The sequence below is a fragment of the Alexandromys fortis genome, unplaced genomic scaffold (assembly GCF_014885135.2).
Source record: "Alexandromys fortis isolate MF-2015 unplaced genomic scaffold, M_Fortis_MF-2015_v1.1 scaffold_40, whole genome shotgun sequence".
Taxonomy (NCBI): Eukaryota; Metazoa; Chordata; class Mammalia; order Rodentia; family Cricetidae; genus Alexandromys; species Alexandromys fortis.
The window spans coordinates 7,425,438-7,440,524 of NW_026067966.1; the positions used below are offsets into that span (position 1 = coordinate 7,425,438).

General features: G+C 41.0%; 1 protein-coding gene across 1 annotated transcript in view; it reads right to left on the bottom strand.

Moving 5' to 3' along the window:
- Positions 1–15,087, bottom strand: part of Unc80 (unc-80 homolog, NALCN channel complex subunit) — a 178,201-nt gene that overhangs the window by 15,350 nt on the left and 147,764 nt on the right. The window contains 8 exon segments of the mRNA XM_050154194.1: positions 1,936–2,115; positions 3,378–3,543; positions 4,158–4,342; positions 5,914–6,120; positions 6,912–7,035; positions 8,162–8,287; positions 9,250–9,373; positions 11,448–11,648. Of these exon segments, the coding sequence (XP_050010151.1) occupies positions 1,936–2,115; positions 3,378–3,543; positions 4,158–4,342; positions 5,914–6,120; positions 6,912–7,035; positions 8,162–8,287; positions 9,250–9,373; positions 11,448–11,648 (1,313 nt within the window).

Sequence of the window (15,087 nt, forward strand, 5' to 3'; positions counted from 1 at the left end):
ACATCTCTTTAGCATTTATTTGCTCATTATTGATCATTAGTCTTATGTTTTCTTCTATCAAGCCTTTTAAGTGCTGTCTGTAAATGTCTACTTCTCTACAAAATTACATTTAATATTATAGAGGACGGAGAATATATCTTTCTCAGTTTTTTGTTCTATACTTAATAGGTTTTAGTACGTACTTCTACGATTAGAAGAACAGTTTCAATTAAAACAGTTCATAAACTTGTTTTTATACCCTTTTCCATATAAACTAATGTTCATCCACATCACAGCCATAATTGGCAGCTTGATTTCTTGAGCTAACTGTGATATCTGAAAAAGATATCAGCAAAAGACTACGTACCTTCTGACGCCCTTCACCCTACTATATGAGTGGTGGATCCTGCCAATGATGTCTCTGTTTAAGTCATCTCTACTTTTCTTCCTTAATTCCTTCCTAGGCCAACTACTTACTCACAAAGTTACCTGACTTAGTCCTAGGAATTACTGAGGGCATCATTTCCATCATTAAAAAAATGTTGGTAGATAGCATTTCATATATTAAAGGAAAGTATAGATATTATTTCATACATTAAAGAAAAGTAGAATTTACTTTATGGTTTGACCTGACATCAGGGCTTACTGTTTATGTTAAGCTGCTCATTTTTGGTTTTAGAATATAGTTGGTAATAGAGCACTTGACAGTGCCTTGTAGGTATGAAACCCTGATTGAGTTCAGTCGCCAGCACGGCCAATCCTTAGCACTGCCAAATAAATCAAGAAGCTCCCTTTTAAGTTAAAATGTTAGGGACCAGTGTTCTGCTGCATGATCGTGCCTGCAATTCCAGCCTCCAGTGGTGGAGGCAGGAGGACCAGAAGCTTTGGGGTCATCCGTGGAAATGTAGGGGATGCAAGGCCAGCCTGGGATCATGAAACTCTGTTCCAAATAAAAATAATCAAGAAAAATTTTTAAAGTAAACCTCTTCTTACCTCTCACACTGTGCTCTTTCAGTCAGTATTTGTGAGAGATCAGCCTGCGACTATGGAGGTGAGCCTGTGAGCGGTGCCCAGGTGTCTGGATAGAAGTGGTTTAGAGTGTGATCACCGCCTTACATGACTAACCCTCAAACTAAATCTGGAAACATTGGTGATGAGCACTTTGACAAATCACATATTTTCTATCTTATAAACTTAATTGTGGGGAGCTAGTGAAATGCTTCTGCATTTTACTCATCTTACTTGATTAAACTTCTAAGCTCCTTTCTTGTTCCTCTGTTTAGTTCAGAGAGGGAACTTTTGTGGGTTTTGTTTGGTATAGAGGGGTTCTTATATTTTATTCTCATCTTTAAAGGTACACCTTTCAATAAGCTTTATGTAAGAGCATCTTAAAAACACTAGTGGAAAATAATCAATGCAATTGAAGAAGCCCCTGTATGACAGAGACATTTAGTGGGAATTCAGCAGATGTTTGCTTTCAAGTCCACACTGCTCAAACACACAGTGCGGTATTTATTCATTTGCTATCTCCCACTTCACAACAGTACCAGAAATTCCTGGGATAACTGCATTATGGGAGAATCTCTAAGCTCTTTCCCCTCAATCATTCTGCCAATTTTCTCCTGGCTTCCACAGACATCATGTGCACACTCTGCCCATTTTGCTCTGACAAATGGGACCTTGTGAGTGCTGGCCATTTCTCTAGCCAGAATGCCCAGGAGAAAGAGGAATACGTTGTTTACTTACAATTGAAATGAAATTTCCAAGAAAAGGTCAGATAATACTTTTTTTTCTCCAAATATCCAAGGGTATTCAAATTTCATTTGAAACCTCTTTTAAAAATGACTAAGGGAGCAGACCTGGAAATGGCTGCCCATCCTCTCTAGACAGACATCCTTTGTAAAACCTTGCTCACATGGCCAGGCAGGCTTATTGCTTGCCTAGACTCTTACTTACTTTCCTCGTCCTCCTCGTCAGTCCGACTCAAGGTGTCTTGAGAAGCCTGTTGGGATGGTTCACTGTCCTGCTCCCAGACAGTGCCTGTGCCTGTGTTGGAGCGGGACATGGTAGCCAGACTCAGGCGGTAGGCAGAGGTGGACGTGCCCACAGTACTGATGGATGTCTTTCCTTGGTAGGCTGGGGGTTGAGAGATTAAGGGAAATGATGGTGAGCTCATGAAAACAGAAATGTTTGCTTAAAAGTTCTTCAACTTGTGTTTCAGACTAAGGAGTTTTAAGATCAAGGAGCATAAGAATCTGGGGGTGGGCAGTACTGGCCACTGGTATATTCTAAGTGAACAGCTTTCTTATGGAGGCCTGAGGTCCCTACCAAGAGAAAAGCTTTTTCCAGTTTTTTTTTCTTAGTGTGTTTATTTTCATTTGCTTAGGCAAATAGCATATCAACTAATTTTGACTTAAACTGTCGCTTCTAAATCTTTGGTTTTATTACTACAGCATGTGAATTGCCCACATAAGTATATTGGAATAATAAAAAATTAATATCGTTTATCTGAACCTAAAATCAAAATCAGAATACAACACCAAAGAATTCTCATTCTCCTTTCCTGGAGAGAGCAGCATTAGAAACTTCTCGGCTCTGGGACAGGTGTTTCTATCAGATTCATCAGAATATCTGAATGGCAATGTGTAAATATCACCAACGCTGCACTTTTAATATCTGTGTTTTGAATATTTTGCAAACAACAGTAAACACTTCAGAAAGCAAATAAAACCACAGTCTTTTCCATATGGGTGATGACTGCCCTCTAATGGTAGACAGTGATTTAATTTCGTTATTCAGGGGTCTGCTTTTACAGAACTACAGAATAAGCAATGAAGATTCAAGGAACAATCTTTCAGTTTGAAGAAGCTCCCTCTTGTCCACTTTACTTGGCTCCTCCCCATTCTAATTTGTGAAACACTAAGAAGGCTGAGAATCCACAACACAAACTTAGTGTAAAATCACCTCACCGGCTTCACTTTCTCGCTATATAAACCATTTAACCCTCCAAGTATCAATTTCCTCCTTTTAAAATCGGGCTTGGAAAGATACATTTTACAGATACGTGTGTGGATGAGAGGAAATAACGCCTGTAAAGTAGTCATGGATCCTCAACAAAGTGAATTCTCTATCAAAAAGGGAACGAAAGAATGTAAACACCCTTTCCCCTTATTAAATATCTAAGTGCTTAAATGCTAAAAATAAAAATATTCAGGAGAAGAATGTAACTAAATTCCCATGAAAGCCCTTTGACTTTTGTTTTGTTACTAGATGTGATCTCTTGGTCAAATCTACTGGTATATCAAGAGAGCTAGTTCAGACAGTCGCCAAGGAGCAGTGAGCTGGGCAGAGATGGTTAATTCCATCCAGCAGACTCAAGAGACACACTTTACGCTTACCTGATCCACTGTGGACCGCCTCTTTCAGAATTTTCAGCTCGCTGTTGAACTCTGCAATGAGCGAGCTCTTGCACAAAGGGCGGGGGATGAAGCGCCGCTCTAACTGGTCAGAGATATGTTGCCGGGCAGAAAGTTCTTCATGGTTCTCTGCCGGTTGGGCCAGTAGCTAAAAGGCAGGCATTTCATCCTCAGGACCCCAAATTTCCCATCTGTAAACCTGGCTCACTGTGATACCGACCCACTTCATAGATTCAGGAAGAAAAGAAGGCGATGCAGGAGACACTGGCGCCAGCACAATGCCACTGTGTAGTGTCTCCGCCCCAAGAAGAACAAAAGAGTGGATTAACACTGGGACTCATGGAGGGAAAAAGAAGCCTTGACTGTCCCGTTTTTTTTTTTTTTTTTTTTTTTTTTTTTTTTTTTTTTTAAATAGTAGATTTCAGATGCTACTGATACGGGAGAACATTCTCCAGAACATTCCACGGGGCCAGTTTTTCTCCTTTCTTTAAAGAGAGAGATGACGGATGGGATGAGAATAAGTTTGGCATACTTTAATAGGTGAAGAGGTGCTTTAAATGTGAAATTCTCTCTCGATGCTTGCGTGGGGCTCCATCCTCAAACATGGTGCTAACAGTCACTCTAATAGGCTAACTGGACCCAGCATGTGTGCGTCCTGTAACCACCCCGCTGCACCCCCGTCCCTCTCCCCAGCTCCCAACACTCCTGCCTTAGTAGAAAACTGCAAGTTCACTGGCTTTTTGTGACAGGGTCACTCCACACCTTGCATTGGATGAAAGGGCGCAAGAGTACGAAGATGGGTATCCGGGTGCGCACGATGAAGTCGAGGAAATCCCACAGGGCCAGGCCGCCCACCTTCCGCAGAGCCATCTCCTTCACCTGCAGGCTCAGCCAGTACCACTGGCTTCCCAGCTGCCGCTCAAAGCAGACGAGAATAACCTTTAGGGCTTCAGAGTAGGAAAAGAGAAGGATCCTGAGGGCGTGTGCTTCAGAGGAATCCTGCCCACAGTCACTGCCTTTGCACATGGGAAAATTTTTAATTCGTTAAATGCCACAGTTCCAGAAACTTAACCTGTACCCCTGAGCCAGTATTCCAGACATACAGGTAAAGGTATTTTGATGTGGGTTAGAACACAATTTTATTAAGTGCTTTGAAAATCTCCATTTTGAAAGCAAAACAAAACAAAAACCACCACCACCAGCACAAAAAACAATGGGGTAAGGTAGGTAGTCCGTTGAACTAAAGAGGCAATTATAAGTATGTGTATTACTAATGCTTTACGGCCCATAGGCTTTGTCACAGGGGCTTTATGGACTCACCAACAAGTTACTCACATCCCCAGATAACATCATTATCATTATCATCATCATTATCATCATCATAATAATAATATTAATAAAAGATACAATATCTCGATTCAAGAAGAAATATAAGTAATATCTTCATTAAAAAGGCAAAAAGTGGAATGGAATAATTTTTTTTAATTTTTGGTCTTACATAAAAAGCTCTTTTTCCCCACTATCTTCTGTGTTCCTTGACTTCACGTATGGTCCTTTGCCTCCATGGATGTTTTCTGAACCTGGCTTCTTAGGCCTTGGGCAACTGAGCACCCATTATGGTGGGTCCTATGTACACACATTCTGTTTCTTTCTCTCTTTTTTTTTTCCCCATACTCCAAACTCCAAGAACCTGTCTGATTCAGGAGTCTGTGCTGTGTCCCACTCTCCCAACAACATCCATTTTGGTGAACTGAAAAAATGTCAGGAGAGATGCCCTTTTAAGGGGTTCCATTGTCATGTTCCTTATTCTTGGAGTCAGTCCAAGAGTGGTCTTCCCTCCAACCCTGGTCTATTTCTTCCTTTTATGAGGTTCCCCACTTTTATGCTCCTTATTCTTGGCGTCAGTGGTCTTTACTCCCGGTCTACTTCTTTCAGGGACACTGAGTGACCCTCTGTTACCCCATGGGAGGCCAACACTTAAAGTCAGGGGTGAGGTAATAGGGAAATAGGAGTATAAGTGGGGAGAGGAATTGGAAGCTTGTAGGAAGGGTGGACTGTCCTCACATGATTAAAGATCAAGATGGAATTGTCTTATAATGACAATAAAGACATTGTCAAGGAAGAATAAGAAAGCTTGCTAAGGTAGTAAGGTCCTGCAAGGTCACCATGTCCTACGCTCAGGATGTTGACTGCCAACTCCAAGGGCTTTATTTACATAGAGGACTGACCTATGGGAAGCAAAGTGTGCACTATCTCACAGGAACTGCCAAATCTGAGCCATCTTGCTCAGAAAGAGGTAATCCTTCCTCATATACTCTTATGCAAACAACCAAGTAATTCCGAGAGTGCATATATGAAAATACTCTTTGTCTTTTGACATATGTTTACTAGAGTAAGCTAGTCATGCAAGGGTTTTTCTTGCTCAAGTGGCTTCTTTAAATACCTTCAGAGCCAAGATAGATCATAGTACATATATCCACGGGAAGCAAAAAAGAGGAGGCGGGAAAAAGAGACCCACCTAAGTATGCTGCCTGGCTGGTGGACTCAGCCAGCCCTTCCTTGCGCAAGTCTTTGCCTGCATCCCCAGGAGTAGAGCAATGGGCTGGGGAGCTCTCCAGCATGAAGTTCTTGCTCCTCGATGTGCTGATGATCCGGGGGGGCAGGAGCACGTTGATGACAGTCTGCAGCAATAGCTGTACCTCGGGCTGCTCCAGCCATGGGCTATCTGGAGTGCATGTTGGAAAAGGAAGGGGAAAACATAACAATTACAAGGCAGACTTCCATGTTATACACTGAGCAATGTAACTTCTTCCAGTTCCAAATCAGAACACATAGAAATGTAGGTATTTCCCACCAAGTATTGCTTCTTCCACAGACAGAACAGCATTTTTGGCACCTGAGGATCACCATAGCTGGCATCCAAGGGCTTATGTTATGTTCCAGGCCCAATCTCCTGTTTATTAGTTCATTCTCTTTTCTTTTGTTAAATACTTAAATGTACTGACCTTACATCTGAGATATGCTTTTCCTAAAAGAAAGTCCCCCTTAAGATTATGTTGGATTAAAAAAAGAAGATAAAACATTACCTATAAACAAAAAGAAGAAGAAGGAGGGGGAAGAGAAGGAGGAGGAGGAGGAAGAGTCATGAGAATGTATTGATGGTTGGCATCTGCAGGATTTCTGCTAATCATATAATAGTTCAGTCACCAGTCAATTCTCAGTGTAGTGTACTTGAACTAATTAACATTTTCTTAACTTAACGCAAACAATGTACTCTGACTTCTGCTGTATTGAAATAATTTTAAATAAGGTATTTCTTCTAAGAAGTAGAGAAGAGAAATTCTTGTCCCTGGTCAGATAAACCAAATAAAACTCATGTTTCCAAAACCCCATTTAATCCATTTAGATTCATTTCAGTTGATGAGTTTCATGTGGAATGGAAGAATAGAAACCACACACTGGTAGTTAGAAAACACAACAACAATGGTACGTTTCCTTTAGTTAAATTAATCAGACCTTTGCTTCCAGATCCTACTGTGAGCACAAATGGGATGAGCAGATTTAAAAGCATCCCTTCCCTTCGCTCTTGATTGGTGAATGGGGAGATCACATGGCTTAAAGGGAAATCTTCTTTTAAAGCCTGTGCAGCAATAATAGAAAAAAAAGATTAATTGACCACCATGCCCATCGCGTGCATTTGTTTCTACAGAGTGTGTCGGCGAAGGTGCCTCCCCGCTGGCTGCACCTGGAAACTATGAGTTCAAGTGTCGTCTTTGTGGCAAATGAAATTTAACCCACAATGATATTTTGCCATTGACTTCACATAACAGAGCTACATTCCTTAAATGACATTAATAGCTTAAGTGTCAAGTGAAAAGGTTTAATATAAGACCCACCTCATTTCTCCCACTAATTTCCTCCATGTGTCTACCCTGGAAAATGAAGAAAATGACAGTGTGGCACTTTCTCCATTTGAGGTCATTTAAAAGTTCTTTAGTCCCTGCCTAGGCCTTCTTCAAGCCAGGAAGCAATAAAGGAAGAAATTAGTGACCTTTGGAAAGTGGTTATTAAGGTGACTACGGGGTGTCATCTCTTCCCTTCACACAGTAGCCACCATTCTTCAAATGCTTTGTACATCCACCCATCTCTAGATGGTAAGAAGTCTGATGGCCACACAATGGGTAGGTCAGTTATACCTTTATATCCGGTGAATTCCTTCTGTTGATCACAGAGTAGAAACTGTGTGACACAGAGAAACAGGGTGATCGGGATTCTGCATTTTTCTTAATAAAGTAGGCTACTTGTATGTGTGTTTAAAATAACATTCAACTCACAATCACTAAGGAAAATAAAGATATTCAAAGTCTGGTAGTAAAGTAACATGTGAAAGAATTTTATATTGTAATTCTTTCTGAAAATAATTTAAAACCAGATTTTGAATACTATTGCCTCTTTTGATTAACAATTGTGAGCTGATTACACATAAGCCATTAGTTTGCACGTAGCGGAAGTGACCACAGTGGCTGCTGTGGTTGCGACAGGACTAAATGACTCTGCTATTTTTGAGATCTCGAGAAGAATTACAGAAGCACAACTTAGGGCCATGCTCAGGGTTGAAGCTCCAAACCCATCAAGGTTTGGAGGTGCTCACACTTCTGTTTCACAGATTTTGCCCAGCCTTTGCAGAAAGAGAAAGAGAGAGCACCACCATGTGGTGCCTCCACCAGCAGCTTAATGAGCGTGACAAACAGGTAAGGCAGTCACACCTGTATCTGCAATGCTACAAGCCGGACAACAGCTGTGCTGAAGGGCAGAGGTGGTGAGAGATAAGGGCTGAGATGAAGAAGGGGTAATCCATCAGCCACACTGGAAGGTCCTACCACTCCCATCACCTGAAATACAAACAGAGCACATGACCAGCCTTGACCATTGCGGTTTCATGCAACTGTAGTAAAGGAGTCTCATTCACTAACAAAAATATTAACAAACTGAAGGTTGGGCATGGTATTTTCAGTCTTTTCTTTCTCGATGCCCTCTAAGGCATGTAATGTCTGGAGTCAGATCGTTCATTATACTGAATTCAGACAAGGTTTTGTAGAATGCCGTTTATAGCTAACTATGTAGGAAATGAGAGATGAACTAAAAAAACAAACAAACAAACTATTCTAATTGGGAGACTGGACAGTTATTTGTGGGTTCAAAAAAGTGCAGTCAGCATTCTTGGATGGAGCAAATACTGACAAGAATGATGATGATCGCAGCTCATGTGTACTAGGCATTCCAGCTACACACTTGTTGCCCAACTAGTCAAGCAGCCGATCCTACTGGATGGTACGCTCGAACATGGTTCTCGTACATTGTACAAAACCTCGTCAGGACCAGACTCTAGATATTACATAAACGGTGAAAATCATTTTTCTTTGCATAAATCCTAGACTGGCCAACTCATGGTGCTATTTGGCTCTAAAAAAAGAAAAGAAAAGAAAAGAAAAGAAAGACTTCTTTTTGTTTTAAGGATCCCCTCCCCAGACGATATCAACTTCTAGCCAATTGTGCAGACTCCACCACCCCACTCTCCAACTGGCAGCCCTCAACTCTCAACGCAACTTTGAGGTGATTGTCAAAGTAGTGCATGGGAAGCAGCCTTCCAACGTCCTGCCTGGGCAGGATGGGCCTGGATCTCCCATGGACCACCTTGAAATGGACCTCACTGTTTTCAGGGTCACCTGAGCCATCTGTTTTCATCGGCAAGTGAGGGGCACAAAGTGGTTGACCTGTAAGTCTTCAGTTGAGAGAAATCAATAGCAGAGTAAAACTGTGCAAAGTTTCAGAAGATTGCCACTTGGCTACTCACCAGATTGACACAGACATTGATCAGTGACCTAAGGTGAGGGAGGAAGGATATGATTGGCTGCCTCTGAAGTGTCAAACAAACCCCTTCAATCAAAGTGCTGGCAGGCTCCCACTCAACCTGTCGCCTGGAACACAATATAGGAGCCATTAGCGCCCTGACTCCCTTCCGGAGAGTCTGCAGCAAGTGAACGAGACTGTGACGCTGGCATCAACTAAGACAGGACGTGTGCTGAGACAACAGAGTGCTTCCCACCGAATGGCCATTACCCACGCTGTTCCAAAAGCACAGAGCACACTGGGAGGGGAGGAAGGAGGTACTGAAAACGCAGCAGAGCCACACTCCTGCCCAACCGACTAATGAGACAAAATCTATTGAAGAAAAAAACAGAGAGGATGAATGGGTCATACTTTAAGGTCCCCCTAATGTCATCTTTGGGAGGGGCCCTATCCTATCATTTCAGGAGACATGAGAAATCTTCCAGCAGAGCAAATCTGCCCCAACCTGCCCTTCTCAAATGTACTTATCAGACTACACTTGATACAGTCAGCGTTCACACAAGGCTATTAGTGGGATTCATATGGCTTAAGTCCTGTCAAAAAGAGGGAGTTTGAGGAAAATGATCTAAAAAGTTCTCTTTGCCTCTGAGGAAATGATATCTTGGATTATTTTCTGTGGTAGTGCAGATGGTGGAGTACACATGCCAATCAGATTAATGCAGGGGTTTTCTGTCTCAAAACAGAATGAATCTATTCTGCGGGGTGCTTCTGATTTGGAATTATTCCTAAGCCTACGTCTTCTATGAAACTGCATCCGGAACAGTGAAAGAATGGAGATGTGTCACAGATGAGGAAACCCTGACACTCCAGATGCCAGAAGTGCCCTAGTAATCCACAGCTCAGCTTCAGACAAAACTTTGTGCGTTGAGCTAAGGTTGCATGAAAGGGTTAAAGACAAATCAACTGGATATTATGCCATGCATCCCAGGAAAATTTCCCATAGCTGACCAAACCTGTGAACGAACCCACAACTTTCCTTTCGGGAGGTATTATCATATAATAGGTTTAACTGTATGACAAATGAGTCATTTTATGGAGATGTTTAACATCTTTAAATGTCAAAGTACTTAAGAAAGAGAATTTATTTTGGCACACACTCATGAGACACTTATGCATCTTTGATCAGTCATTTACCAGCAGATGCAAGCGTTCTACTGGAACCACCAAAGAAATAGTGCTTAAGAACAGGCATCTCCATGCCACTGAAAAAAAAATGACCTTGATATAATGTCTTGACATTCATCTCCATGGTACAAAAGCTTAGAACCAAGTGCATAGCCTGATAGGATCCGATATTACTCTTCTGTGACTCAGTGTGATGACATAAATGTGCAGAGCACTGCCTAATGTCTGCGAAACTTCTGGCAAACTGAACCTTAAGTACCAAAGTCTGAGGCAAAGTTGCTTTGCTTTTGAGTTTAGTTTTAAGGGATAGAAAAAGCTCTCTCAGTCATCCAAATTTGAAGTTTCCATTTAGTGGGTTTGTGAATTATACCATCTGCTCACTGTGACTACAGTTTCCAAACTTGGTTCACATTTCCAGAAAGACTAATGCAGAGGCATCTGGTCATTGGAAGAGGATGAATGGGTATTTCTCAGGCCACCAAGAAGTCACCAGGCTGTAACTGTGTTCATTTAAAACTCCAATGAATAAGGTGAATGTCAGATTTTGATATCAGCCCTGTGCCCTTTGTAGCTTCAGTTTACTGTTAATCATAAAACTTGGAATTTTCCTATCTTGCTATGTACCCAAATAAGATAACGTATGCTGTTAATAGAGTACTTTTAGCATCAAATTAATGTTTCTCCTCTCTGCTGTTGGCTATTTGTAAGGCATACTCTCTCTTCCTTCAAAAAGGATTAGGGCTTGTTGAGTTCTAATTGGGTTTCTCTATGCATCAGATGAAGAACTAGCTGAGAAATGGACAGACACCTCCTCAACATAAGTACATATATTTCTAAATAAATGTTATTTCCTCAAAACAATTCTGGCTACTGGGGAATTTATATTCTCAATTACCTATGCATGAATACCACCAGAAAACTTCTAACTCATTTATTTAACTAACGATTGACCTACTATCCTGAAAATGCCATTTCTAACTGTGTGCTCTGAAATACCTGGCCAGGAGGCATCCTCACCTCAAGGTAGGCATCTTGTGGATTTTGTTAAACATTCTATCCAGTCTCTTTAGAATGAGGATAAGGGCTGGTCTCACTGGCTCCGCTGACCAGTCGGTAATAGGTAGCATCTCCATGATATAGCGCCGAAGGCCTCGGCTCTCCATTGTCTGGGTGTCATACGGTGCCAGCTTCAGAAGGGAGTGTGCAATTTCTGCCAGCCTAAAATCATTTCAGAAATAAGGAGCAGGAAATACCACAGTGAGAATATTTCCACAACTTTCTACCTAAGAACATTCTCTCCAGCACCCTCTAACCCTCTGCCTTGCTCACATACATCAATACAATGATATATGCACATGCATAGTCAAGGAGAATCATCGAATGCTTCAGAGAGTAAACATGAGGAGCAACTAACAAACACTAAGGATAGGTCAAATGTGTCTAGAAAGTGCTACTTCTTGTGTGTGTGACAGGTCTCATGTTACCTTGATTGGCTCTGAACTTGCTCTGTAGCAGAAAATGATCCTGAACTTAACATCCCTTTGTTTCGTCTTCCCAAGTTCTGGGATTACAGACATTTGTTACCATGTCTGGTTGTATGTGGTGTTAACATATACCCACATAACACACATGTGCGTGCACACACAAATACACACACAGAGGGGGGACTATTAATTAATTAGAAGTAGTACAATGGGAATGTTGTGCTCCTCCCTTTCTCATGTATTTACTATAGCATTTTAATAAAGAGAAAAGTTGATAGCAGCAGGAGAGGCAAACTAAGTGCTTGAGGGGTCTGCAAGAAGACCTCTAAGATCTGCAGGAAGACCTTTAGGATCTGCAGGACGATCTCGAGGATCTACAGGACCTCTAGGATCTGCAGGAAGACCTCTAGGATCTACAGGAAGACCTCTAGGATCTGCAGGAAGACCTCTAGGATCTAAGGATGACCTCTAGGATCTGCAGGAAGACCTTTAAGATCTGCAGGAAGACCCCTAGGATCTACAGGAAGACCTCTAGGATCTAAGGACGACCTCTAGGATCTGCAGGACCTCTAGGAACTGCAGGAAGACCTCTAGGATCTATAGGAAGACCTCTGGGATCTGCAGGAAGACCTCTAGGATCTAAGGATGACCTCTAGGATCTGCAGGACCTCTAGGAACTGCAGGAAGACCTCTAGGATCTACAGGAAGACCTCTAGGATCTGCAGGAAGACCTCTAGGATCTAAGGATGACCTCTAGGATCTGCAGGATGACCTCTAGGATCTGCAGGATGACCTCTAGAATCTGCAGGAAGACCTCTAGGATCTGCAGGAAGACCTCTAGGATCTGTAGGAAGACCTGTAGACACTGTTTAGGAATAGCATCTAAGCCCCTGCCTACCTCTCCAGTGCTTGGATTTCAAACATGTGCCTCATCTGATTAGCTCCCACAGATGGGAGAACTCATTACTGTCAAGAAAATTAATTCCACTTCTGCAGACTGCACTGATAGAAGCCGCTGTCATGTGAGGTCTGTAAGTTGTCTCCAATAGGCTAGGCTTAATTATGAATACACAAGTTCCATTCATCATCGCCATCGCAAGTCTTCATGACAAGAAAGAGTTTCCATCTCTTCATACTCACCATCTTCATTCCTAACTGGACACTGTTGTAAAAAATGCATGTGAGTGCAGGTGCACAAAAAAGTGATTTAAATAGCCTACACACTCATATTGTTTACCCTTTCTTCTAAGTACATCATAGAAAAAAGGATTCTTTCTTAGATTGTTTATATCTAGGTAAGGGTAATTTTATTTGCAGAGAATCTTCTAGAAACCTTCACCTTATCCCTGCACATTCTTAGAAATTCTACTGTAACACATAACCAGTCTAAACCAACATGGGGAACCTGGGCTCCTATAAACCATATTTTGTTGAAGAAAGTGAATCAATATGACTAAATGCAATTCCACATTTGGTTGAATAAGCACTGGAGTTTAGCTCTCAAGAAAGCATGTACTTTAAACATAGCTTTGAGGGATGTTTGAAAAATGATCTATCTTTAAACTTGAGAGAAATACACCAAGAAATTGCTCTTTTATTTTATTGACATATGGTTTTATAACTGAGAGTATTGAGTTAATTGCTTAAGATTCTATAAATTTAACACCAAACTTATGGTTCATGAATACAAATAGTATGATTTCTTACATTTTGTGCTAATAATATTAGAAACATATAAAAATTTACATGCCAATTCCACTTTTTCCAACTCTTTAGGTAGTGCATTCTAGCTTTTTGTATCATATAGTTTTTAATTTATCTGAATAAACAGCTAATTATACAAGTGATTTTAGTACTTTTAACTGTGTTATTTTCTCTTTTTTTGTCTTTTGAAATGCACCGTGAGAACCTTGAAAATTGGTCTTTATTTTGTTTTCCTAATGTCTAATATAATATAGATCATTTTCATTAATGTTAATGTCTTTTGTACCTTAAATCCACACTAAGTACCAAGAAATTGCTTAGGGCTTGTTAAAGTGTTAAAATGTTAACCTCTAGAGGGTGCTCAAGGACTCTTTGATGCTATTTATTATTCTTCCCTGAAATGTCCGCAGAAGAGTTATAGAACATCCTGAATACCTACACACAAATAGACATGCACACAGATACATTCACCCATAGAGAGACAGGCAGACACACAGAAACAATCACAAAGAGATAGATAGGCACAGACACAGATAGACAGAAAGACAGACAGACACATAGAAACATAAGATACACACAGATGCATATACAGATATATACAGTCACACACAGAGAGATAGGTAAGACACATACATACCTACAAAACAGACACATACACAGACACATACACTGATACATGAACACACAACACACATGTATGCTGATACACATAGAGACACACAAGACAGACACACATCGACATGCATACTACAATGTGCACAGACACACATATGCATACTGATGCAGTCACACATACTGACACATGTACACACACATACTCACATACATAGACACACACACCCTCACAAAATGCCTGTCAGTAGAAGTCACTTTCTGGCTGTGGAAATGTAGTTTGTCTATTCACAGAATTACTCTGGTCAATTAGAGATAATAGGTGGGAAAAAGAGGGGGAGGGTCTAAATAGAGCCTTCAGCTGTCATGACAACAAGATCTTGAACCATTTTAGCCTTCTGTCTTGGAACTGCATTGCTCAGTGGGAAATATTTTCCTCCTCATTGCACAGTGGGAAGGCCTGAGGCTCTCCAGCATGGCCTGGTGGGTACACACACCTCAGGGGAGGTGAGAGGCAGCCACCTCATGCCTCTGCACTCGGTCCTTTCACCCAGCACTTACTACATTTCTTTCAAAAGATCATTTTAAAAGATAAAAACAGAAGTTACTAATCAGGACATTGGTCTGTTTTGTCCAATTATAATGCTGTTTCTGGATGACTAGGAGAGAACTGTATGTTTAATTTTATAGATGTACTAAACATTTCAAGTAAGTCTTTCTTAACAATGAAAGTTTTCTTTAAAGGAATTCTTATGATTCTTTAAAAACTGTTAGAAATACAGTTTTGAGGTCCTCTGGGATCATATTTAAAAATTTGTGAAAACAGTGCATTATGGATTGAATTCCTGTTTTAATCA